The sequence below is a fragment of the Heptranchias perlo genome, chromosome 21 (assembly GCF_035084215.1).
Source record: "Heptranchias perlo isolate sHepPer1 chromosome 21, sHepPer1.hap1, whole genome shotgun sequence".
In the NCBI taxonomy this organism is placed as follows: domain Eukaryota; kingdom Metazoa; phylum Chordata; class Chondrichthyes; order Hexanchiformes; family Hexanchidae; genus Heptranchias; species Heptranchias perlo.
Window position 1 is genome coordinate 18,078,268 of NC_090345.1, and position 24,481 is coordinate 18,102,748.

At 42.0% G+C, this 24,481-nt stretch overlaps 1 protein-coding gene across 2 annotated transcripts in view; it reads left to right on the forward strand.

Moving 5' to 3' along the window:
* Positions 1-16,415: 16,415 nt before the first annotated feature.
* ablim1b (actin binding LIM protein 1b) overlaps positions 16,416-24,481 on the forward strand; it is a 350,583-nt gene continuing 342,517 nt past the window's right edge. For both annotated transcript variants that reach the window (XM_068002162.1, XM_068002165.1), the window contains exon 1: positions 16,416-16,556. Coding sequence is in view for 1 of the 2 variants with exons in the window: in XM_068002165.1 (XP_067858266.1) it covers positions 16,544-16,556 (13 nt within the window). In the remaining variant the exon portion in view is untranslated. The remainder of the gene's footprint in view (positions 16,557-24,481) is intronic.

A 24,481-nucleotide genomic window follows, 5' to 3' on the forward strand; every position in this document is an offset into this window, starting at 1 on the left:
AAGTTGAGAAGGCTGTTAAAAAGCATACGGGATCCTTGGTTTTATAAATAGAGGCATGGAGTTCAAAAGCAAGGAAGTTATGCTAAACCTTTATAAAACACTGATTGGGCCCCAGTTGGAATATTGTGATCAATTCTGGGCACCACACTTTAGGAAGGATGTCAAGGCCTTAGAGAGGGTGCAGAGTAAATTTACTGGAATGGTACCAGGGATGAACGACTTCAGTAACATGGAGAGACTGGAGAAGCTGGGGTCGTTTTCCTTAGAACAGAGAACATTAAGGGCAGATTTGATAGAGTAAATAAAGGGAGACTATTTTCAGTGCCAGACGGGTCAGGAGAGGACACAGATTTAAGTTAATTGGCAAAAGAACCAGAGGAAAAAAAATTTACGCAGAGAGTTGTTATGATCGGGATTGCACTGCCTGACAAGATGGTAGAAGCAGATTCAATAATAACTTTCAAAGGGAATTGGATAAGTACTTGAAGTGGAAAAATCTGCAGGGCTATGGGGAAAGAGCAGGGGAGTGGGATTGAATGGATCGCTCTTTCAAAGAGCTGGCACAGGCATGAAGGGCTGAATGGCCTCCTTCTGTGCTGTATCATTCTATGATTCTATAGTGTAAAAGAAAGAAAGGTTGGATTTTTTTTGTACCTGGGAATTTAATTCAGGTGGAGCATGGGGGTCTGGGAAACACATAAGAGGTTGGAGTTGCAATTTGATAAAGAAGCAAGGAGCTAAATTGCAGATGTCAGCACCTGGAATTTGAGGGCTTTATTGCATCCTATGAATTCCTGCTACTTTGCTGTGGAACTGCAGTGTAGGACCTGCAGAGGGAATGTTTAGTGGAAATCTTCTGCGTTAAATGCAGTGAGCACAGCACGCCACTTCTAATCATGGAAAACTGTGAGAAGGGATTGGATTCATCCAGGTGTGCACAACTATCATTGTATGCACCAAACTTAATTTCCAATCCGCAATCCCCTTGTTGAATGGAATTAGTCTTATATTGAGTGCTGGTGCCAATCGTCTGAGTTATGAAGAAAGACTATAGAAACTTGGGCTTTTCAGCCTGGAAAGGAGGTGTCTGAGAGATGATCTTATAGAAGGGGATAAGATAGTGAAGGGGATGGAAAAGATAAACCTGTATTAGTACTTCAAATTTAAATATGAGAGTAAGACAATAGGACTCAGATTCAAACTAGTAAAAGGTAAATTTAGGGCTGACATCAGGAAATTCTCGATCTCACAAAGAATGATCAACGTATGGAATAGACTTCCAGATTGAGTAGTGGAGGTGAAAACACTGGAAGCAGTTAAGAAACAGTTGGATGCTGCAAAGGCAAGACTTTAGAATCTATCTGAATGGAGCAATTTGGATGGGCCGAATGGCTTTTCTTGCATAACTATCCTATGATCTGTAGTTAGAGTTGATTTGATAAGCTTAATTTGAACTCAGCATTGACTTTACAACTTACCCCCACTACAAACATCTTCTTGCTAGATTTCTCCCATCCTCTTCTGTCCTGAAGACGTTGGAGGTAATTTTCAACTTCCCTACCTGGTGGTGGTTTAGTGGAGCAGATCACTCACTCTTTATAGATCCCATCCAATTTTCATTCCAGCCAGCAGCGATGAAGAAAGCAATAGCAGGGTCACCTCAATCAACGCAGCACAAGGAAGTAAAGGGCTGTCTCAATCCCAAGAAGCTCACATGGATACCTAGCAGCCAGCCAACGCACCTACTCTTGCACTGGAAAAGTACCTAAAAGGAGAAAAAGAATAAGAGATCGAACATACACAGCATATGCTGTCACCAAGGGGGACCACTGAGGCAAAAAAAACAGAGCACACAAGCACCGATCACCTGAAGGAAAGTAAATTTGGTTCACTTTATTCCCGTTTTGTCCAGAGAGTTTCTTTTTGCTGGTGCTGAATAAAGATAGCAGAACATGCAAGAATGGGCTCCCAGGATATTTGATGTCATCCAAAGTTGGGAAGGTGCATTGCACCTCTGCGTAGTGCCCATAACTTTCACCTTTGTGAAGCGCTTTGCGGTATTTTATGTTAAAGGCGTTATAAAACTACATGTTGTTGTTGTTGTTGTTGTTGTTGTTGTTGTTGTCGTCGTCGTTGTCAGGGATTAGATGACCATATCTTTAAGAGCATGGCATACTATTCTTCCCAACTGGAAAGGTATTTCTGAGGAAACAGCCTTCCAGCTATTGTTAGTGTTATCCTTTGGCTTTGCCTGTGGATGAGCCTTCACATGCATCTCTTCCTTGGTTAGTGCTTCTCGAATGGCAAAATTGTGGACCAAATAGAAGACAACAATGTCCTTGAAGATTTTAACAGGGCTGTACTGCAAGGTGCTCCGGATCTGTTCCAGCATCTGGAAACTCTGTTTCAAGATGTTAATAGTTTTTTTCTGGTAGATGCAGGGGCCTCATTACATCTTCGTTCAGCTTCTCACTGTAGTTTTAACAATGGTGTTATTAACCAGGGTTGCATTGCTCCTCTAGAAGCCATCCTTCAAGCCTGCCTTCTCTTTTCAATGATGTGGAGATGCCGGTGATGGACTGGGGTTGACAATTGTAAACAATTTTACAACACCAAGTTATAGTCCAGCAATTTTATTTTAAATTCACAAGCTTTCGGAGGCTTCCTCCTTCGTCAGGTAAATGTTTACCTGAGGAAGGAGGAAGCCTCCGAAAGCTTGTGAATTTAAAATAAAATTGCTGGACTATAACTTGGTGTTGTAAAATTGTTTACAATTCTCTTTTCAATAACAGACGCAAAGGTTTGCCTTAAATAAAAATCATGATCGCTATCTAAGGAGTGGGCATTCACCTGCATTATCCTGTGTTGCTGATCATTGGCTTCCTGGATACTGATCAAGTGGCAGTCCTAGCAGTTCATGAATGGTATGACATTGTGTTTGGGGTTCACATGGCCATAAGGGTGCCATGAATAACATTTGGCATTATGGGGAATCCTAAGAGCTGGAAGAATTGCAATGCTGTTGCTTTTCCATTAAGAAATTGATAAATGCTTTTGTCCTGGTAAACAAAGCATCAGTAAACCACTTGATGAGTCTCGTGCTCTCCAGATTGACTGATGGTGCTGATGTCCCTTATGGAAGCCTGAAAGTTGCCAGAGGCATAGAAGTAAAGGACAATTGTAACAGTGCCATCTAAATATTGTAGGTTGTCTGCAGATATCCACGCAGCAGATGGCATAGCTTTGCAACTGCCTTTCTGATAACCCAGAGCCTGCAGAGGCAATTGCCCTCAGTCATGACCAGTAGTTGTGCCATATTGTGCTAATATGGTTGGTGGCATAATAGTGGAAGTGAGCGGTCTAACTTTGATGGCAGCTGATCTCACTGCCATGGCTTTCTTCATCTTATACCACTTCAAAAATGAACTAGTATGATTGGCGTGGTTTAAAAGCAATTCGAGCCATTAGTTTTACATTTTACCATCCATTTAGTGTAGCTTGCAGTTAGATGATTTGCTGCTCTCTGAATTGGAGTGAATGTTTGTATTATAATGGCCCTTTTAAATCTACTTTTCTTTTACTATTTTCCTATTCCACTGAACTCTTATATGTGCTTCAGTTGGCTTCTTGGTGATTTTTGCAGACAATATTCAGCTGTTTTTGTTTTCACAAACATTCTCAATATCTTGTGATGCCCCCAAAAAAGGAAAAAAACAAGAAAATTATCTATCCCTGTAAAAAAAAAGATACTGAAAAAAATAAAAGTACTCAGTTAAAAAAAGCCTTTGCCCCTTTAGGAGCCACTTTATGCAAAGAATTTCTTTTTTACACCCACTCCAGATGGGTGGATGGAGCGCATAGCATAAACAATAACAACAACTTGCGTTTATATAGCGCCTTTAACGTGAGAACGATTACGAGGTGCTTTGCATATAGGTGTAAAGAAAAAGGACACAGCCAGAAAAGGAGCGATTAGGAGAGATGGCCCTGGTTGAAGAGATAGGTTTTGAGGAGGTTTTTAAATGAGGAGAGGGGAAGAGGTGGAGAGGGGAAGAGGTGGAGAGGGGAAGAGGTGGAGAGGTTGAGAAAAGGAATTCCAGATTAAATTGTGAAATTGTCTGCACACACGTTTGCATGTAGTGGGCACTGATTTAATTATCAAAACAAAGTTCTCATACAAAATGAGGTAAATTTTTATTTTTAGGATTCCCAGCACAGAACTTTGCATATCTGAACCTTAATGTACGAGAGCAAAATACATAGGAACATAGGAACAGGAGTAGGCCATTCAGCCCCTCGAGCCTGTTCTGCCATTTGATAAGATCATGGCTGATCTGTGATCTAACTCCATATACCTGCCTTTGGCCCATATCCCTTAATACCTTTGGTTGCCAAAAAGCTATCTATCTCACATTTAAAATTAGCAATTAAGCTAGCATCAATTGCCGTTTGCGGAGGAGAGTTCCAAACTTCTACAACCCTTTCTAATCTCATTCCTGAAAGGTCTGGCTCTAATTTTTAGACTGTGCCTCCTACTCCTAGAATCCCCAACCAGCGGAAGTAGTTTATCTCTATCCACCCTATCTGTTCCCCTTAATATCTTATAAACTTCGATCAGATCACCCCGTAACCTTCTAAACTCTAGAGAATACAACCCCAATTTCTGTAATCTCTCCTCGTAACTTAACCTTGAAGTCCGGGTATCATTCGAGTAAACCTACGCTGCACTCCCTCCAAGGCCAATATGTCCTTCCGAAGGTGCGGTGCCCAGAACTGCTCACAGTACTCCAGGTGCGGTCTAACCAGGGATTTGTATAGCTGCAGCATAACTTCTGCCCCCTTGTACTCTAGTCCTCTAGATATAAAGGCCATCATTCCATTAGCCTTGGAGGGAGTGGGTGTCAAGCCCAACTGTAAAATTGCATTCAGAAAGATATCTGGTCTGACCAGGCGAAATGTCTAATTTCCTGGTTCCTGCATGTCCAGATTGCATTGGTGGGAGTGATTCGGTTGCATTGAAAAATTACCCCTCCAATCACAGGTGCAGTATGTGGTTTTGCAACTTAATTTGCGCAGTCCCAAAACCAGCCGGCTAGCTGTGACACCAGCAATATACCACTAGAGGGCAGAACAAGACAGTAAATGAACTTCCAGATTAACTGACTGGATAAAATATATCGGACCATAATTTGCTGTGGCAGGGCATCTAACGGTGTCTGCCGTCAGTTAGACTTACCTTTGCATGTTTAGGTTTTAACAATTTTTGCGTGACAAGTTGCTGAAAGTGTGAGGTGATTACGTCGCAGCGAGGGAAACAGGGCATCTGGGACCTGAGTGAACGGGGCAAGCAACCGTGTATCTCCTAAACCAATCAGATTGAAGAGTCGTTAATAAGCAGCGCAGAGTCTGAACCAGGAAGTGTAAGTTAGAATAGTGAATTCAATATCAAATCAGGTGCAGAAAGCAAAATAAAGAGAGGGAAAGAAAGATTGGATTAAAAAAAAAGACAGAAATGAAAAATTTAAAAAAAAAATTTTATTTAAAAAAAATCTCCAACAATGATTAAAAGCTGAAGGAATGAGACTCCACACTTGTAAAAGTTAATTTTCAGTGCCAGAGAGGTTGTTTAGCAACAATTAAGACTTACCACGCCGTTAAAAGGGTACTTAGACTGGAATGGACAAGCCCTAACTTTTAGTGGTGAGTTTAGTCCGTATCTACGACGTCAGTACAGGAACTTCAGGCCATTCACTGTATTTGAACGGGGAGCCAGACGGCGAGATGCCATTTTTGCGCAGCTTACATGAGAGGCAGCGCATTTCGGACAACAACTTCCGCATTTTCGCCTTTAACTGCTGTCTGATTGGCAAATAAAAAGTGAGCGCTGTTAGCCTCACCGTTATTTTCACACAAAATCACAAGACGTGTAAATTCGAGTGGGTGAATTCAATACCAAATCAGGTACAGAAAGAGAGGGAAAGAAAGATTGGATTAAGAGAGAGAGAAAAAAAGACAGAATAGAAAAGTATTAAAAAAAATTAAAATTTAAAATTTTACATTTTTAATCTCCAACAACAACTAAAAATGGAAGGAATGAGACTCCACACTTGTAATAGTTCATTTTCAGTGCCAGAAAGGTTGACTGGCAGTAATTAACACTTATCATGTTGTTAAAAGAGTACTTAGACTGATAGGGACATGACTTAGCTTTCTGTGACTTAACTTTAATTCTTATCTACTGCGAAAATACAGCAACTTCCTGCCATTCAATGCATTTCAAAGGTGAGCCAGACAGCAAGATGGCATTTTCGCGAAGCTAACGGCAGAGTGGCACGTCTTGGACAGAAATTTTTGGATTTCCGCGTTTAACCGCCCATCTACCCTTGCCTGAAGTTGCTGTCGCATTTGCACATAAACAACAGTGATGCCATTAGCCTCGCCGTTATCTTGACAGCAAATTCTGGTTGTAAATGCCGCAGTTACAATTGGCTTGTTATAAATGTAACTATTTTCTTGTATATTTAACTATATTTTACTCAGTCCATTAATTGTAGTGAATAAGCAAATGGAGAAAAACATAGCCATTAGGAAAAGGGCTATAGAAGCTTCAAAAATTTTAAATGGAATAAATTGTCAGGAACCATTTGGATTTTGTTTTGTATATTATCTGGCAGAGTAACAGGGTGCAACCGGAGGCAAATGTAATGAGGAGTGACTGCTCCTAATTTTGACCCTGAGAGCACAGAACTGGAAAAATCACAGAGGTACCACCAAGCATCTCCTTTGGTCTAATACATGTTTTACCAACGCCAACTGAAAGAATGGTGCTTAACTTGAATTTCTCTGTACAAGGGTCAGAGTTCCGGGTTAATGTAAGAAAAAAGCTTAAGAAACCCACTCCCTCCAAGGACCACGTATAATCTACCGAGTCAGAGATACTGTCCCATCTATTTGATTTTCTGAAGGTAAATTCTGCACAATTGCTCTCTGGCCCCCAAAGATAATTAATTTAGATAAAAATGTTGTTGTATGCACATGAGCAAGAAAATATCTTAAAAGTATAGCACAGGCCACCCAGGTGGCTCAGCGTATTTATTCAGTGAATGACTAAGCCATACTAGACCAGGAAGATCTCAGATTTGATTTCCAAGCTGTACTGATCCTAGCCAAGATATTAGTAAGGGTGTTGCAATTGGCCTCTATGCCTCGAGATTTAGGAGGGCGGGGGGTGTGGAATTGGCCAGGGTTTCAGCTCCTGAATTCTGTCCAGAAGACCCTGCTACATTGTGCATATGGACACTGGATGAGGACAGGATTGTGCTTGCCAGCGATTCTCCTCCCACTCGCCTGCTGACATTTACATGTGGAATTGTGGCCAGTTGGGGAAAGTACCAGATGATGACTAGCAGTCAATAGGCGTCAACGCCTTGAGGAAGGGAGGAAAGAGAAAGAAAAAATATGGCAATAATTTTACTTTACTTTTTCTTGGTTCGCCTGTATTGGTACATATACAAGGAAAACAGAATGAAAATACAAGAAAGATACAGCGGAAAAAATGCGTGAGCCACAAAAAAAGTTTCATATTAAAGCATTAGACCTAATCTCATAATAATCGAGACAGTTTTGCATACACAAGGCTGGATTTTAACACCCCCCACCCCTGCACCCAATGAGAATGGGGTGTGCGGGGGGTTTACATCAGAGCAGCATCTTACTCATCAGAAACCGCGTCCTCTTCGCACCATGCAAAATTTTTTACAGGCTCGTTGTGGCCAGCGTGCAAGGCCCTCACCCTCGGCAGATGAAAGCTTCATTAAAAATGTAAAAGGCACGGTTGATGACGTCATTCGGACCGTGACTCAATTTTAACCCTAGGTTGACCACACCCAGGCAAGCCTGCGCGAAATGGATCGAGGGCCAGAAGAAGCCCAAGGTAAATTAACATTACATTTTCTTTAAAAAAAGCTTTCCTGTGGGCCAGGAAGAGCAGGCGTGCTCCTCTGGGTCCCACAAGAAATCTAAGGGCTTCTCCTGTCCCAAGCTTGCCTCCCCCTCCCCCCACTGCAATCACGTCTAGAGTCCTCCCCCATCCCAATGCACTTATCTGACTGCTGGGAACCATTCATATGGGTTTCCAATGACAATCTCCTGCAACGTTTGCCCCGCTCCGCCCGCTGTTCCCACATCAGTGCCGGGAGCCGGGCCTGGAGTAGGTTAATGAGGCCCAGGCGTTAAAATAGTCCAGGCCACACGCCAGCAAGTCGGAGCGAGCCTGCTGCTTGCCCCGCTGGTCCCACGCTCGCCTCTCGCCCCATGTTAAAATTGGGGCCATGGTGTTTGGTACAATGTAGGAGATGGGCAGCACGAATACACACAAATAATATCTCACTGTGTGCTGACCTAAGAAATAGTTCTATGGTAAAAATATTAAGATCCTGAAATTCCGTAGGGGTACTTCCCATCTCCTGCCTTAACTTTGGCTAAAAGTGGCCGTTTATACTGCTTCTCTGGGGATTTTGTTGGTCTCCCACTGATAACTCAGAGCCTAAGCCTTCAAACAAGGAAGATGATTAGTTTAGTTTGTGGACTCTGTCCATATTAAAATCCTGGTTTCTTTTATTATTTAAATAATTTCAAGTAAAGGAGGGTGGGGTGGGGTGGAAAATGGGATTTATAGGGTGGGTCAATAAGGTCGCTACAAATATGCTCCACTCCATTTTGAATAATTTGTCCTGCGTACATTTGCATTGAATTCTATGAAAACAGTTGACAGATTTTGGTATGAAAAATCAATACAACTTATAACAACAACTTGCATATTGCACCTATAAAGTAGTAAAATGGCCCAAAGTATTTGACAAGGAGTTTTGGAAACCAAGCAGGTGTTTGGAGAAGAGTTGAGTGCTGCTGAAGGCATGGTCAAAGAAGTAGGTTTTCAGCAGGCTTTTGAAGGCAAATGGATTTAGGAAGGAATTCCACAGTGGCGTGGTGGGCTGGCTGAATACTGTCACACAGATTGATGAAGCATAGAGTACAAGGGATATGTAGTGGACCAGAAAAAGAGTGAAGGGTGTGAGCTGGGACACTGGGCTGGAGGAGGTTGCAGAAGTAGGGTGGCACAGGGAAATGGAGGGATTTGTAGATGAGGAACCAGGATTTGGAAATCAATACCCGGGGAGATGGGATGCTAGTGGAGGCCAGTGAAGACTGCACTCTGTTGATGACTAACAGCTAACTGTTGTAATGAGCAATTCCAGCAGGTGATACACTCAAAACAAATTGAAAATAAATCCCAGGAACTCAGTTTTGGCCCTGGTTTTATACATTAAATAAAATATTTTGAGCATTTTTGTAAGAAAGACGGTTGTCTTTTTTAAAGAGGAGGAGGAGGTGCGAAGGTTTGCTGTTCATATACTTCTATGAATGTTGCAAGTGTTGAATTTCCTCTTGGTAAGCATCCTACACACAGGTATTACCTAAGACTATTGAAGCTATATTACAACAATCTATATTTGTCGCCGGGTCAAAATTCTGGAACTGTTTATCGAACAGCATTATAGGAATAGCTTCACCCCATGGACCTCAGCAATTGAAGAGAAAGGCCCACCACCACCTTCTCAAGGGCAACTAGAGATGGGCAATAAATGCTGGCCTTGTTAGCGTAAGAACATAAGAAATAGAAGCAGTAGTGGGCCATATGGCCCCTTGAGCCTGCTCCGCCATTCAATGAGATCATGGCTGATCTTCTACCTCAACTCCACTTTCCCACCGGATCCCTATATCCCTTGATTTCCCTAGAGTCCAAAAATCTATCTATCTCAGCCTTAAATATACTTAACAACTCAGCATCCACAGCCTTCTGGGGTAGAGAATTCCAAAGATTCACAACCCTCTGAGTGAAGAAATTCCATCTCATCTCAGCCTTAAATGGCAAACCCCTTATCCTGCGACTATGCCCCCTAATTCTAGATTCTCCAGTCAGGGGAAACAATCTCCCAGTATCTACCCTGTCAAGCCCCCTCAGAATCTTGTATGTTTCAATGAGATCAACTCTCATTCTTCTAAACTACAGAGAGTATATACCTCCCAAACCTGCAACCTTTACCACCACCTAGAAGGACAAGGGCAGCAGGCACATAGGAACAACACCACCTGCACGTTCCCCTCCAAGTCACACACCATCCTGACTTGGAAATATATCGCCGTTCCTTCATCATCGCTGGGTCAAAATCCTGGAACTCCCTTCCTAACAGTACTGTGGGAAACCTTCACCACAGAGACTGCAGCGGTTCAAGAAGGCAGTTCACCACCACCTTCTCAAGGGCAATTAGGGATGGGCAATAAATGCTGGCCTTGCCAGTGACACCCACATCCCATGAACGAATGTAAAAGAAAATTCTACTCAATCTCTCCTCATAGGACAACTCTCTCATCTCAGGAATCAATCTAGTGAAGCTTTGTTGCGCCGCCTCTAAGGCAAGTATATCCTTCCTTAGATAAGGAGATCAAAACTGTATGCAGTGCTCCAGGTGATGTCTCACCAAAGCCCTGTACAATTGTAGCAAGACTTCCTTACTCTTGTAGTCCAACCCGTTTGCAATAAAGCGACGCACATATCCTGAGAATTAATAATTTATTTTTATATAGCATCCTTCACGTAACCAAATGACCCAAGGCACTCTATAAAGCGGGTGGTGAACCACAACAGGAGCAGGTCATTGTTCCGGAGGGGGGGGGGGGGAGGGAATGGAAGGAAGGGGAGCTAAGGTACAAAGAGGTAAGTTTTGAGAAAGCTATTGAAGGATGGCAGAGAGGCAGCAAGTGGAAGTGTTCAGGAGGAGAATTTCAAAATGTAAAAGTGCATTGCCTCAAGGCACTGTCACTGAGGATACTGGAAGGGAGAGGAATGTGCAGCAGACTAGAATCCAAACAATAGATGGTGCAAGCTGTGGTGCAGGAAGAAAGATTATACAGGCAAGATGGAGTAAGGCCATGAAGGCAGTGCTGAGAATTTTATCATAAAATCATAAAAAGTTATGGCACAGAAGGAGGCCATTCGGCCCATCGTGTCCGTGCTGGCCATAAAAGAGCTTAACCACTTTCCAGCACTTGGTCCGTAGTCCTGTAGGTTACGGCACTTCAAGTGCACATCCAAGTACTTTTTAAATGTGATGAGTTCCAGACCCCCACCACCCTCTGGGTGAAAACATTTCTCCTCAGCTCCCCTCTAATCCTTCTACAAATTACTTTAAATCTATGGCACCTGGTCACTGACCCCACTGCTAAGGGAAATAGGTCCTCCCCAGCCACTCTATCTAGGCCCCTCATAATTTTATACACCTCAATTAAATCTCCCCTCAGCTTCCTTTGTTCCAAAGAAAACAACCCCAGCCTATCCAATCTTTCCTCATAGCTAAAATTCTCCAGCCCTGGCAACATCCTCGTAAATCTCCTCTGTACCCCCTCTAGTGCAATCACATCTTTCCTGTAATGTGGTGACCAGAACTGTATGCAGTACTCAAGCTGTGGCCTAACTACTGTTTTATACAGTTCGAGCATTACCTCCCTGCTCTTATATTCTATGTCTCGGCTAATAAAGGAAAATATCCCGTATGCCTTCTTAACCACCTTATCTACCTGTCCTGCAAACTTCAGGGATCTGTGGACATGCACTCCAAGGTCCCTCTGTTCCTCTACACCTCTCAGTATCCTCCCATTTATTGTGTATTCCCTTGCCTTGTTTGCCTTTCCCAAATGCATTGCCTCACACTTCTCTGGGTTGAATTCCATCTGCCACTTTTCTGCCCACCTGTAGTCTATTATCCTGCAGTCTACAGCTTTCCTCCTCACGATCAACCACATGGCCAATTTTTGTATCATCTGCAAACTTCTTGATCATGCCCCCTACATTCAAGTCCAAATCATTAATACATACCACAAAAAGCAAGGGACCTAGTACTGAGCCCCGCGGAACCCCACTGGAAACAGCCTTCCAGTCACAAAAACACCAGTCAACCATTACCCTTTGCTTCCTGCCACTGAGCCAATTTTGGATCCAACTTGTCACTTTCCCTTGGATCCCATGGGCTTTTACTTTTTTGACCACTCTGCCATGTGGGACCTTGTCAAAAGCCTCGCTAATATCCATGCAGACTACATCAAATGCGTCGCCCTCATCGACCCTCCTTGTTACCTCCTCAAAAAATTCAATCAAGTTAGTGAGACACAACCTTCATTTAACAAATCCATGCTGACTGTCCTTGATTAACCCATGCCTTTCTAAATGATGATTTATGCTGTCACTCAGAATTGATTCCAATAATTTGCCCACCACCAATGTTAGACTGACTGGCCTATAATTACTCGGTCTATCCCTTTCTCCCTTTTTAAACAAGGTACGATGTTAGCAGTCCTCCAATCCAGGGAGTATTCAAAAATGATGGTCAGAGCCTCCACTATTTCCTCTCTGGCTTCTCTTAACAGCCAGGAATACATTTCATCCGGGCCTGGTGATTTATCTACTTTCAAAGATGCTAAACCCCTTAATACTTCCTCTCTCACAATGTTTATCCCATCACACTCCTCCTCCTTAACTATAATCTCTGCATCGTCCCCCTCTTTTTTTTGAAGACAGACATAAAGTATTCATTAAGAACCATACCCACATCTTCCGCCTCCACACATAGGTTACCTTTTTGGTTTCTAATAGCCCTAGTCTTTCCCTTTCCTTAGTTATTCTCTTGCTCTTTATTTTTAAAAATTCATTCATGAGATGTGGGCGTCGCTGGCAAGGCCAGTATTTATTGCCCATCCCCAATTGCCTTTGAGAAGTTGGTGGTGAGCCACCTTCTTGAACCGCTGAAGTCCGTGTGGTGAAGGTTCTCCCACAGTGCTGTTAGGTAGGGAGTTCCAGGATTTTGACCCAGCGACAATGAAGGAACGGCGTTATATTTCCAAGTCGGGATGGTGTGTGACTTGGAGGGGAACGTGCAGGTGGTGTTGATCCCATGTACCTGCTGTCTTGTCCTTCTCGGTGGTAGAGGTCATGGGTTTGGGAGGTGCTGTCGAAGAAGCCTTGGTGAATTGCTGCAGTGTATCCTGTAGATGGTACAAACTGCAGCCACGGTTCGCCGGTGGTGAAGGGAGTGAATGTTTAGGGTGGTGGATGGGGTGTCAATCAAGCGTGCTGCTTTGTCCTGGATGGTGTTGAGCTTCTTGAATGTTGTTGGAGCTTAACATTGCTGTTTGTGGGACCTTGCTGTGCACAGATTGGCTGCTGCGTTTCCTACTTTACAACAGTGACTACACTTCAAAAATACTTCTACGGCTGTAAAGCATTTTGGGACATTTTTGAGGTCATGAAAGGTGCTATATAAATGCAAGTCTTTCTTTTTTTTCTGCTAAACTACCTCACTGGCAGCAACCCTCTATAGGCAGCAGAGAGAAATGTTTTTCTCAGTGAAAGCTAAGATTGCCTTCCAATTTCCCTAGGGATTTTACCTGGCAGACTGGTAGTAGAACTGTAATTAAAATTCAGAAGAAAATACGGTGGGAACCTTCCCCCAACTGAAAAACCAAGCTGTTGGTCCTCAAAGTCCAGCATCTCATATTTATGTACAATGAATTCACCAATAAATAAGACTACATCCTTAAAGCTAATGGGGATGAAATCTGCAGGTAATGGGCCTGGGGTGGCAGTCAGGTGCAGGAGATGGGATATCTGAGGGGACCTGGGGATACTGGGTCTCCAAACAGAATATCTCTCACTTGTAATTCGCACAGTGGCCTAGTTGGGACTGAACTTCCATCAACCCTAAACATAGCCCCTGATGATACTGGGGTGGGTCTGAGGGGAGGGAATTCTCATGCCAGGAATCTCCTTGTCTGCAGTGTCCCTAAAGCTAAGTGACCTGAACACCAGGAATAATCTGGCATACAGGTCTGCTCAGCAATGTAATGGGCCCACCATCCAGGAGTCCAGGCCTGGATACAGGGCCAATGGGGCAGATGTGAACACATCTTGCTGGCCGGTGGCACAGCTTTAGCATAGCCAACTGCTTGGTGGCACTTTTCCCACCCTCCAAGATAGTCATGTAGGTGACCTCTGTGTGGGGTCAGGAGTCGAGGACACTGGTGTGTGCCCTGTCATACGTCTGCCAGCCAACGATTTTGTAGAACTCTTTCTTTCTCTGAGTAAACTTGAGTAATACATATTAAAAAGTGAGCTTGTGCAGATTTAAAGTGTGTAGTACTACTGAACTATAACACAACAACAACTTGCATTTATATAGCACTTTTAACATAGCAAAACGTCCCAAGGCGCTTCACAGGAGCATAATCAGACAAAGATTGACACCGAGCCAAAAATGGAGATATTAGTACAGGTGACTAAAAGCTTAGTCAGGTTTTAAGGAGCATCTTAAAGGAGGAGAAAGGAGGGAGGTGGAGGGGTTTGGGAAAGGAATTCCAGAGTTTAAGGTCTAGATGGCTGAAGGCACGCCCACCAATAGTGGGATGAAGGAAGTGGGGGATGTACAAGAGGCCAGGGTTGGGGGAACGTTGAGTTCTCAGAATTGTAGGGCTGGAAGAGGTTACAGAGATAGGGATGACCAAGGCCATTGAGGGATTTGAACAGGAGGATGAGAATTTTAAAATTGAGGTGTTGGCGGACCGGGAGCACAGGGTTGATGGGTGAACGGCCGTGAACTGTTGGGAAAGTCTCAGTGGCTTCCCCGCTCAGGCTGGAGTTAAAATTGCAGTCAGGGCCCCATGACATCATCGGACCCCAATCTGCTTATTTAAAGTACCCCACCAGCTGTGTGTGGGCGACTTAGCTGCCCATCAAGAAGCTGGAGTGAAAATTGCAGTCGGCAGAATTCAGGCAGCGTTCAGGCGGGTAACTAATCTGGGGCACTTTAATTGCCCACATATCTGGTTTCTACCAGGCAGGTGGGGTTAGAATCGCTATCTTGAAATTAGTTTCTGGTTATATCAAGCTTGGGGGTTTGGATTACATTCACAATTGCTCATCCTTTGCTCTTGTGTTTTATGATTTCATCATTATATTACAAGCTTGTAACACACTCCAACTAAACAAACTGTTATTCTATATGTACATGTCACTATTGAATCTCCTATGGCGTGGCACACAGGGAGTTGAGACCAAGTGTAGTAGTCAGATCAAGCAGGGTTAGAAGGCAGGGGGTAACTCAACCCAGTCAGGGAGGGAGAGAAGAAAAAATAGAAGTGGGTGGAGGGAAGGAAAGGGGTATCTGATAGAAAGAGGGGATGGGGAGAGGAAAAGAGAGGGGATGAGGAGAGGAGAGACAAATGTAAGAAACATAGAAATCTGAAAACTTCTAATTGTAAATATATTTATATACAAGCCACTACTTTTGTGTAAAGTGCATATTATATATTAAATGTTATTTTACTCTAATATCCATTTTAATTATGACTTTTGAATTTAGAAATTTTCCAAAGTTGATCAGGTCATTGTTACAACAATTAAACAGAATACCACATAGATTCTAATGTTCAAGCAGGAGCAGGACAATGGGCGATGTAGTCCCCACCCCAAATATAGGCATCAGATACAGTGCGTTCGATTGATGGCTCATTTAAAAGGAAGCTTTGCTGCCTCTGCTATTCCCAAACTACTGGTCCTGCCCTTAAGTCCAAGGAAATGTAACTATCAGATGAAGCCTGTTGGAGTCAGTCAGAGCAACAGACAATAATCAACCTTGGAAACTGTGCAACTGGAAATCAGTGGGTTGGGGCTAAATTGGTCGCACCATATGTGGATGGAGCAGGTTTGGTGGCCTTTTCCCACCCTTTTCATATTTTAATAGAGCCAATCATCAATCCACGTTATTTTAAAGATTATCACACTAATACCCTACATTATCTACAGATAATCAGTATTCTGTTTTATGTACTGTCTTCACAATTATTGAAATCATAAAGCAATCATTTTCCTATCTGAAAAATTTGTATTATTTATAATATATATTCTTATTACATATATTGGATTACGATACGTTAAACATCGATTATATCTAGCACCGGTCGATAGACTCCACAAATAATGATTATTACAGCATTTCGGGCAGTATTAATGGAGCCATAATATTGCCTGACCAGAATGTTGAATTTAAACACAATAGTGGTTGTAGTTTTATGTGGTATCACGGATTGACATGAACGAGAAGGCTGTGAGTGGTGGCTGTGCAGTATTGGATGTTGTTGCGTGATCTGCACGATTGCCTGGCACTGGGTGATCCTGTGTAAAAAGGAGGCGCCCATGTAACCCGGTGCCTATCCATCTCCGTCTGCAGGGGGTTCGGTGCTCTGCACTTGTTATTTTCTCAGCCCACGTACCTTACGTTTCGGGACACGCAGCCGCGCCGAGCAGCAGCCCCAGCTCAAGCCGCCGGCAGTGTACTAATCCCCGGGAGGCTCTGCTCCCCTCCTTCCTTCCCTCCCTCTACCTGCCAGCCGTTTGCAGTGCCAATCCTTCCGACAAAAACAGATCTTCCCAGCCATGTCCACTCGAGGTGAGTGACTTCAGCCAGACAAAGTGCATGAAAATAGAAAGCCCACTTGTCTGTAACCTTCATCTGGAAGTGTTCATGAATTAAGATTATCATTCTGTGCTGGTGTAAACGGCCTCACGTCTCTCTGTATGACTTGTATTGCAGATGGATTTTTGTGCCTGGATAGAATGGAAAATCATTGTTATTTGTGTGTTGTATGCAGGTGTATATATATGGCTTAGATAGGTGTATTACATTGTTAAACAGTGCAGTGCTGGGGAGATTACAGGATAGTCAGAATCGGGGTTGGTCTTGCAGATTTTTGCTGCAGCGAGCAGTGTTTGCCGTCTCAGGTTAGCCCGACTGTTTCAATTTCCTTTCTGAAAATCCACTCATGCACATCGCCTCCTGAATAAAATGATATTTTGTATTTAGGCACCATTAATTGATAGAAAGATGAATTGGAGGGAAGTCGGAGCCACAACACTTGCGTCAACGAGGATGGACAGTGCTATAAAGAGACAAAAATATTCACTTTATCTGGGGAACTCAGGCTGGAGATGAACCTGGGGGGTAGGTGGAAAGAGAGAGATTGTTCCTCCCATGGACGGGAGCAGGAGTGTACCATACTTGATGCAGGTGACTGCTTAAGATGCGAATCAATTCCCAGCAGTATTTCACCTTTGCGGCATTTGTCTTCATATATTTGCTGTTTTGATGCCTCCCTGTGAAGACCGAACCATCTGAAGTTTGTCTAGCTGTCGGCGAGTCACGTAGTTGCCCGAATCCCCGTACCTGCCAGGAGCTGTACTCGCAGATTGTTATTGACTTGGTGCTTAGTTTGTTGTACAGGCTGTACCCGAGGGTGCGATTCCACACCGAGCCTGGGAATAGATCACCCGCATACATGAAGCAGCACCAGACTATCCTCCTGTATTGTAGAGGCACGGTTCTCTGTGGAGATTTGTGTACAGAAACAGTAGAGCTATATGGAAATAAGCACTGAGAATGATCACAGTTCCGATAACACAGACTCTTAAAGCAGCAGTCACCTGATTAATTGTCGCGTATTCCAAACGGTAATTTAACCCACTAACAAAAAAATCAAACTGGTTTAATTCCTCTTCTCCAACAGCTGCATGTAGTTCCTACGTCAAACCCAACTGTTACACGATAGTTTTACTGACCCTAAATTGAAACTCCACGATCTCAGTCATTAAAATGAGCTGTTACTGGTTAGGTTTGAGGACACATGATTGTAAAATAACGGCAGTCTGATCATGCCTATACTAAAGCTAAGAATACATGACTATAGTTTTAGCTTGCCCATGTTTTGAGCTTCACTATATGCCCAGGTGACCTCGGAGTGTGGCTACGTGGTGTCTACTGGTTCGCCAGAAGTCTTCTGTGATTGGTGGATGCAGCACAGGCTCGATAGTCTCATTCAACCAGGGCTACTAGGCATTTTAATTTGGGTTACTTTATATTTAGTTGGGGAGTTCAGTTTGGACAGATCATCTGTTCTTGTTAGTGATGGTTCTCTGGAAAGGTGGAAAGCATTTGCTGATGCACCAATTATTGGTACAACAAAACATTGGGTAATGGGAAAGACAGTTGATTGGTAGAGTCTTAGTTTATGAAAGGAATTGTCATAAATTGCTAATGAGGGAAAATAGTTTCAGATTTTGAATACCAATAATATAAAGTTTAGCTCTCTTTGTAGCCAGAGCAGGTATATTAGCCAAAAGATATGAACTCTGGGTATATGTAACTAATATTTTACTTGTGCCATATTATGGGTGTCCTCTTACTTATTACCTCTTATAGTGTCTAAGTTGGTAATATTTTTCCTCTACATTAGGAAGTTATAAGTTCAAATTCCCCTCCAGGCTTAAGCATTAACCTAGGTCTTGCACTCCAGTCCAATACTGAGGGATTGCTACACTCGAAGAGGTGCTATCATTGGATTAAATTTTGAACGGAGGCTTTATTTGCTTGGTTTCTTTTACTTTATTCTGTTGGAGAAACTAATTGTTACAGTGGTCATTGACAGTAAAAATTCAAATGATAATTACAGTACATGTGCAGACTCCTTCTTAATGGTTGGCATGCAATGGGTGCTGTTAATTGAGGGTTGTGGATCGTCCATTCTAGAAAAATAGAATTACTTACCAATGATATTGAATTCCTGGCATTCTTCATTTATTCAAAAGCTCATCATAACTCCAATGCCTTTCATACTTATGAAAGAGTACCAGCAACACATTGAGATATTCTACAGTTATATTACGTTTAAATGTGAGGATCTAGATTGAATAACACACAAGGGGCAAAGTTACAAATGTGTTATCCACAGTTGGGTCTATGAACATCTAAATAAGCCATTTTGTATTTGCAACAAGTGAGCAATTTTAAAGCGTTTATAGTTTTAAAACAGCCACTGAAATAAAGAAATGGGAGAGATACATAATGTTGCCCAATTACAGTTGCATACCTGCAGTGATTTAAGCAGAGTTGTGTTATTCTGGATTATGGATAGTGCGATTGAATGCAACTGGTGATAAATTGATGGATTTTTATTTTTCTAATTAATGTTTTGACATATTTCAGTATTTGATTTGTTGATGTTTTTTTGTAATCATTTTTAACAAAATTTGAAGGCAGAACATTGTCAGCAGTAGTGTGATACCTGGTTATGGGATGTTTGCAAGTAGTCCTATGAAAAAATATCATGTCGGTGCCATTGTGCCTTTCCTATGGCCACACCCACTATATAAATTAATCATCAAAAAGTTACAAGATCACGAGCTGGTTTGTTCCAGAACACTGGGCTGCTAAATGCAGCATCACCAATTATCTCTTTCTTCTTTGTCTATTTGAGTATGTACTAATATTTCTAAAATGTTGCAAATGCATAAATTTGTCTGAAAATATTTCACCTGCTGGGAGAGGCAGAAATAATAACAGCTAGTAGCTTTGAAGGAGCTAAACTGTGATACTCAAGACGGTGATATTTATTGTGAACGGTTTTAAAATCATATTACATCAGGCCCGATCAATTGAGGTCAATACTTACTAGCATTAGAAGGCATATATTCCCCATAGCTGCTAGTAGCTTATGCCTGGAGCAAATGCATGCAGTGTATTCTGAACTGTAATAGTAATGGGAAGAATCACTGTTGGTTCAAGTGCCTTTATTTTTTTTATTAAAATCACAGAATGATAGAAATAGATTAAAGCCAGCTTATCTACCACATGTATATCAAGAAAAGTCAGTACTAATTAAATTTCAAAATGACTGAACTGGACTAACATGTAGCAGCCGTGTGCTAACTTACCCTTGAGCAGCAAAATCCAAGGAAATACTTCACCTTGTGATACTAAGAAACATGTAACCGACACACCCATCGCAGTCATGTTTCTGACATTGCTTAATAATCTATTTAGCCATTGCCCTCTTCTCTCTCTATCATTCTGTAGCTATGATAATTTAGAAGGCATTTAGAATGGAATTTATTTTAATTTTTAACAGTACTTACATTTATAGAGTTGCTTTGCTGTTGTCTCACTGGGCTGGTGCACAGGACACGCTTAAGAAAAGGGGACATATATCTCCTACTATAGGGGTAGATTTTTGTCTTCACTGCCTGGGTAACCTTGTAATCTGGCAGGGCAGACTGCAGGCACTTTTGTAGAACCTGGAATGAAAATCAAGCGGGTCCTATAAAATCCGGGTGATCCACCCCAGCAGATTGCCGCCCAGGCAGTGAAGACAAAAATCTACCCATAAAGTAGCAGTTTTCCAGTTACCTCTTCCTCATTCCCAAAAGAAATAAAACAGTTACATTTCAAGAAAATGGAAATCAACATTAATGATTTGGTTTCTCTAATGGCTCAGTGAATCTATCTAGTGAGTAGCTCAGTGATACAGACCAGCAAGGACCCAGGCTCAATCCCCATTCCATTGTTGAGCTAGTTGGTCATAGGGATGCTATAATTTATCTTGGTGTCCCTGGGTTATGGAGGTGAAAATCATCTCTATTCACCACTCCTGGAAAGTGTGCATGTGTAGATGTCTGTTAAGGATAGGGTTGGGCTTTGATGAATAGGTTGCCAGGAGTCAAAGGGGCTAATAATGTGGTCATAGGATCATAGAAATTTACGGTACAGAAGGAGGCCATTCTGTGCTGGCCGAAAAAGATCTGTTCAGCCTAATCCCACTTTCCAGCTCATGGTCACTAGCCTTGTAGGTTACGGGCACTTCAAGTGTGTATCCAAGTACTTTTTAAATGCGATGAGGGTTTCTGCCTCTACTACCTTTTCAGGCAGTGAGTTCCAGACCCTCACCACCCTGTGGGTGAAAAAATTTCTCCTCAACTCACTTCTAATCCTTCTACCAATTACTTTAAATCTATGCCCCCTTGTTATTGACCCCTCTGCTAAGGGAAATAGGTCTTTCCTATCCACCCTCTCTAGGCCCCTCATAATTTTATACATCTCAATTAAATCTTCCCTTGGCCTCCTCTGTTCCAAAGAAAACAACCCCAGCCTATCCAATCTTTCCTCATAGCTAAAATTCTCCAGTCCTGGCAATATCTTCGTAAATCTCCCCTATACCCTCTCTAGTGCAATCACACCTTTCCTGTAATGTGGTGACCAAAACTGTACGCAGTACTCAAGCTGTGGCCTGTAATACTGTTTTATACAGTTCTAGCATAACGTCCCTGTTCTTATATTCTGTGCCTCAGCTAATAAAGGAAAGTATCCCCATACCTTCTTAACCACCTTATCGACCTGTCCTGCTACCTTCAGGGATCTGTGGACATGCACTCCAAAATCACTTTGTTCCTCTACACCTCTCAGTATCCTTCCATTTATTGTGTATTCCCTTGCCTTGTTTGCCTTCCCAAATGCATTACCTCACACTTCTCCGGATTGAATTCCATTTGCCATTTTTCTGCCCACCTGACCAGTCTGTTAATATCTTCCTGCTGTTTACAGCTTTCTTCCTCACTATCAACATCAAGGCCAATTGTATCACCTGCAAACTTCTTAACGATGCCCCCTACATTTAAGTCTAAATGGTCCTGTCATAATAATGTCAGGTACTGAATGTACCTGCATGGCTCCAAACTGACCTTTCCCCAAAATATGAGGCAATCTGTTTTAAATAATTTGGAAGTGTGTAGTGCACGACATGCAGGCAGTGCCCTTAAAGATGTGCAGGTTTGTGGTTAAAGAAATGGTCTGTATAAAACAAAAAGGCACAATTCACTAGAGCCATGGGGCAGGAGGTCTTGCAACAAAGGGTCGAGCAGTGTGAGCACAGGCTGTGTGCACCCACCGGACTTGGGACCCACCCTATAGTGTGCTGTGCAGATCAGATGCTGAGTAGGCCCCCATGCCCAACACATTGTACTTCAGGCACCGAGAACCACATTATCGGCTCCATTGTCAAGGCTCACATATGAATAATGGCTACTTGGACAAGGTACTGAGGGTGTCAGGCACCCAGCAAACCTTACCTCAGCGAAATGAGAAGAGGGGAGAAATTGTCACGATTAGAGATTTGAACAAATATTAATGAATCACAGCAATTGCTGCTGGTCTATTAGAATATTTTAAGCAAGGCAAAGGCCTCAGCCTAGCGATGATAATGCCACCTCAGAGGCAATTCATTGGCATTCTTACATTCTACCTGAAAAAAATAGATGTGGATGCCTGACCTCTCTTGAGAACAGGGATTCTGCAGAGGTGTTGTGCTGGTTTCTGCTTCTTAAGAATTGAACTCCTGCTGTCATTTTTGTGTCTATTTCTCCCAGTACTCAAGAAGCATAGCAGTGGAAGTGTGAAAGCTTCCCAGAAGAGCATATAACTCCAAATTTAAATATTCACCTATAGTGCTAAAGTACATTTTGTGCTGCTAAAAAACAATTAGTGTGTACATTAATGTCAATGAACATGGTGACTATAAAACCTAGCTCCAGAAATTTTGAACGGTGAAATGTAATTTCAATGTTTCAACTAATACATTAGCTGTACTGGTTCATGCTGTGTTGTAGAATATTTTATATATAATAAAGCTCATAAGTACATTTTACTTATCACACATAACCATCAGCTTTTTAAAATCTGTTTTTCTTTTGCCTCTGCCAGGAGGCTGCATGGTTAGATGGTGGATTAATGGTGTATGTGATTGCACCATGTCTGAATGGAGCAAGTTTGCTGGACCTAATGGTCTTTTATCACCCTATTTGTGTGTATCTTAACCAATATCTGTTCTGCTATTCTGTTACATATAATATATTCTGTTATTTGAATAATTTATTCAACATTTAATTCTTGGAATTTACTCCACTCAGGAAGAAAATCTTTATACCTCACTTACGGCTTTACTTTTGTTGGTTGCTAGATTTCTCCCTCAGAATAAACTGCTTAATCCACAGTGTCCTGCTGAGTATTTACCACACATCACTCCCAGCTAAATGAGAACTAGATTCTTGAGATCAGGTAATGAAATGGAGAGAATGTGTCTGCCATACCTAGGGCAAGTGATTTAATGTCACCCACATCTGCTCAGAAAGCAGAATTTTCACTGGTTCTGGAACTTTTTATGCAATTTGTGGTCCTTGGGAGGCAACTAACACTGAACATGATACGAGTGGAAATTCAAAGGATTTGTTCTGGGATGTCGCATCATGCCAAATCACTTGTGCTAGCCATTGCACATACATAAATTTTGAACGTTGCGCATGTGTAACAAATAATAGTGCCCTGAAATATCACCATTTTTTTATTTGCACATTGGTGTCTAGTGATGGGTGAATATTTTATCTTTGCATCTTTCTTAATTATAAAAGCAAAACTACAGCAGTTTTTTTGGTTCAACTATGTGATTGTAATCTATTGTGAGTTGCCTAGATGTGATGTCCAACTTGAGCTAATATTTGTAAAATACTACACAAGGTTTAAACAAATACTTATTATTGAACTGTTCATTTGAGAGTAAATTATTCTTCATGTATAGAATTAAACAGCGCAGAAAGAGGCTATTTGGCCCATTGTGTCTGTGCCTGCTCTTTGAAGAGCTATCCAATTAGTCCCACTCCCCTGGTCTTTCCCCTTAGCCCTGCAAATTTCTCCTTTTCAAGTATATATCCAATCCACTTTTGAAAGTTACTACTGACTCTGTTTCCACCACTCTTTGAGGTAGTGCATTCTAGATCATAACAACTCACTGTGTAAAGAAATTTCTCCTCATTTCCTCTGTGGCTTTTTTGCCAATTATCTTAATTCTTAAAAAATGATCTTCAAAATTAAATATCTTAATTATTTTAAATATGCATTCATAAATAAACTCAATTGTTTTATGGTGTACATTTGTTTTGTGTGGATTATTTTTTGTAGTGCCTTATCAATCTACCCATTGCCTTGTGTGTATATTGTAACTGCTTTTGAATGCATATTGGTGTACAAGTTTTATCCACAGCAGTAGAAATTCTGCTATATGTTCACGAGTCCATGATTTTCTGTCTGTTAGAATGAATGGGATGAAAATCATGGGCTGATGAGCACAGAAGTGAAACTTGTACCTGATAGTATTTTATACTCTCAAGTACGGCAGAACAACTATATACCTCTCACTTGTTTTAATCTAATAAATACTAATGCACATGAAGAAGGGTCCAACGTATGCACTGGATGTTACAATACATACTTTTTGAACCTCTCCTTTTAAATATCCCATTACTATGCATCATTCATCAGGCAAGGGGCAAGCAGGAGACCTCTGCCAGTGCTGTTGTTTAACCCGCGTGGCAAGGAGGTGGGTGGAGTGATGCCGGTTGATCCATTCTTTGATTTGCCTCCTCTTGTTGTGGGGAAGTGCCTGACCTCCACTTAGTTTCCTTTACAATTCAACTCAAACCAGTAGCTCACAGAGTAAG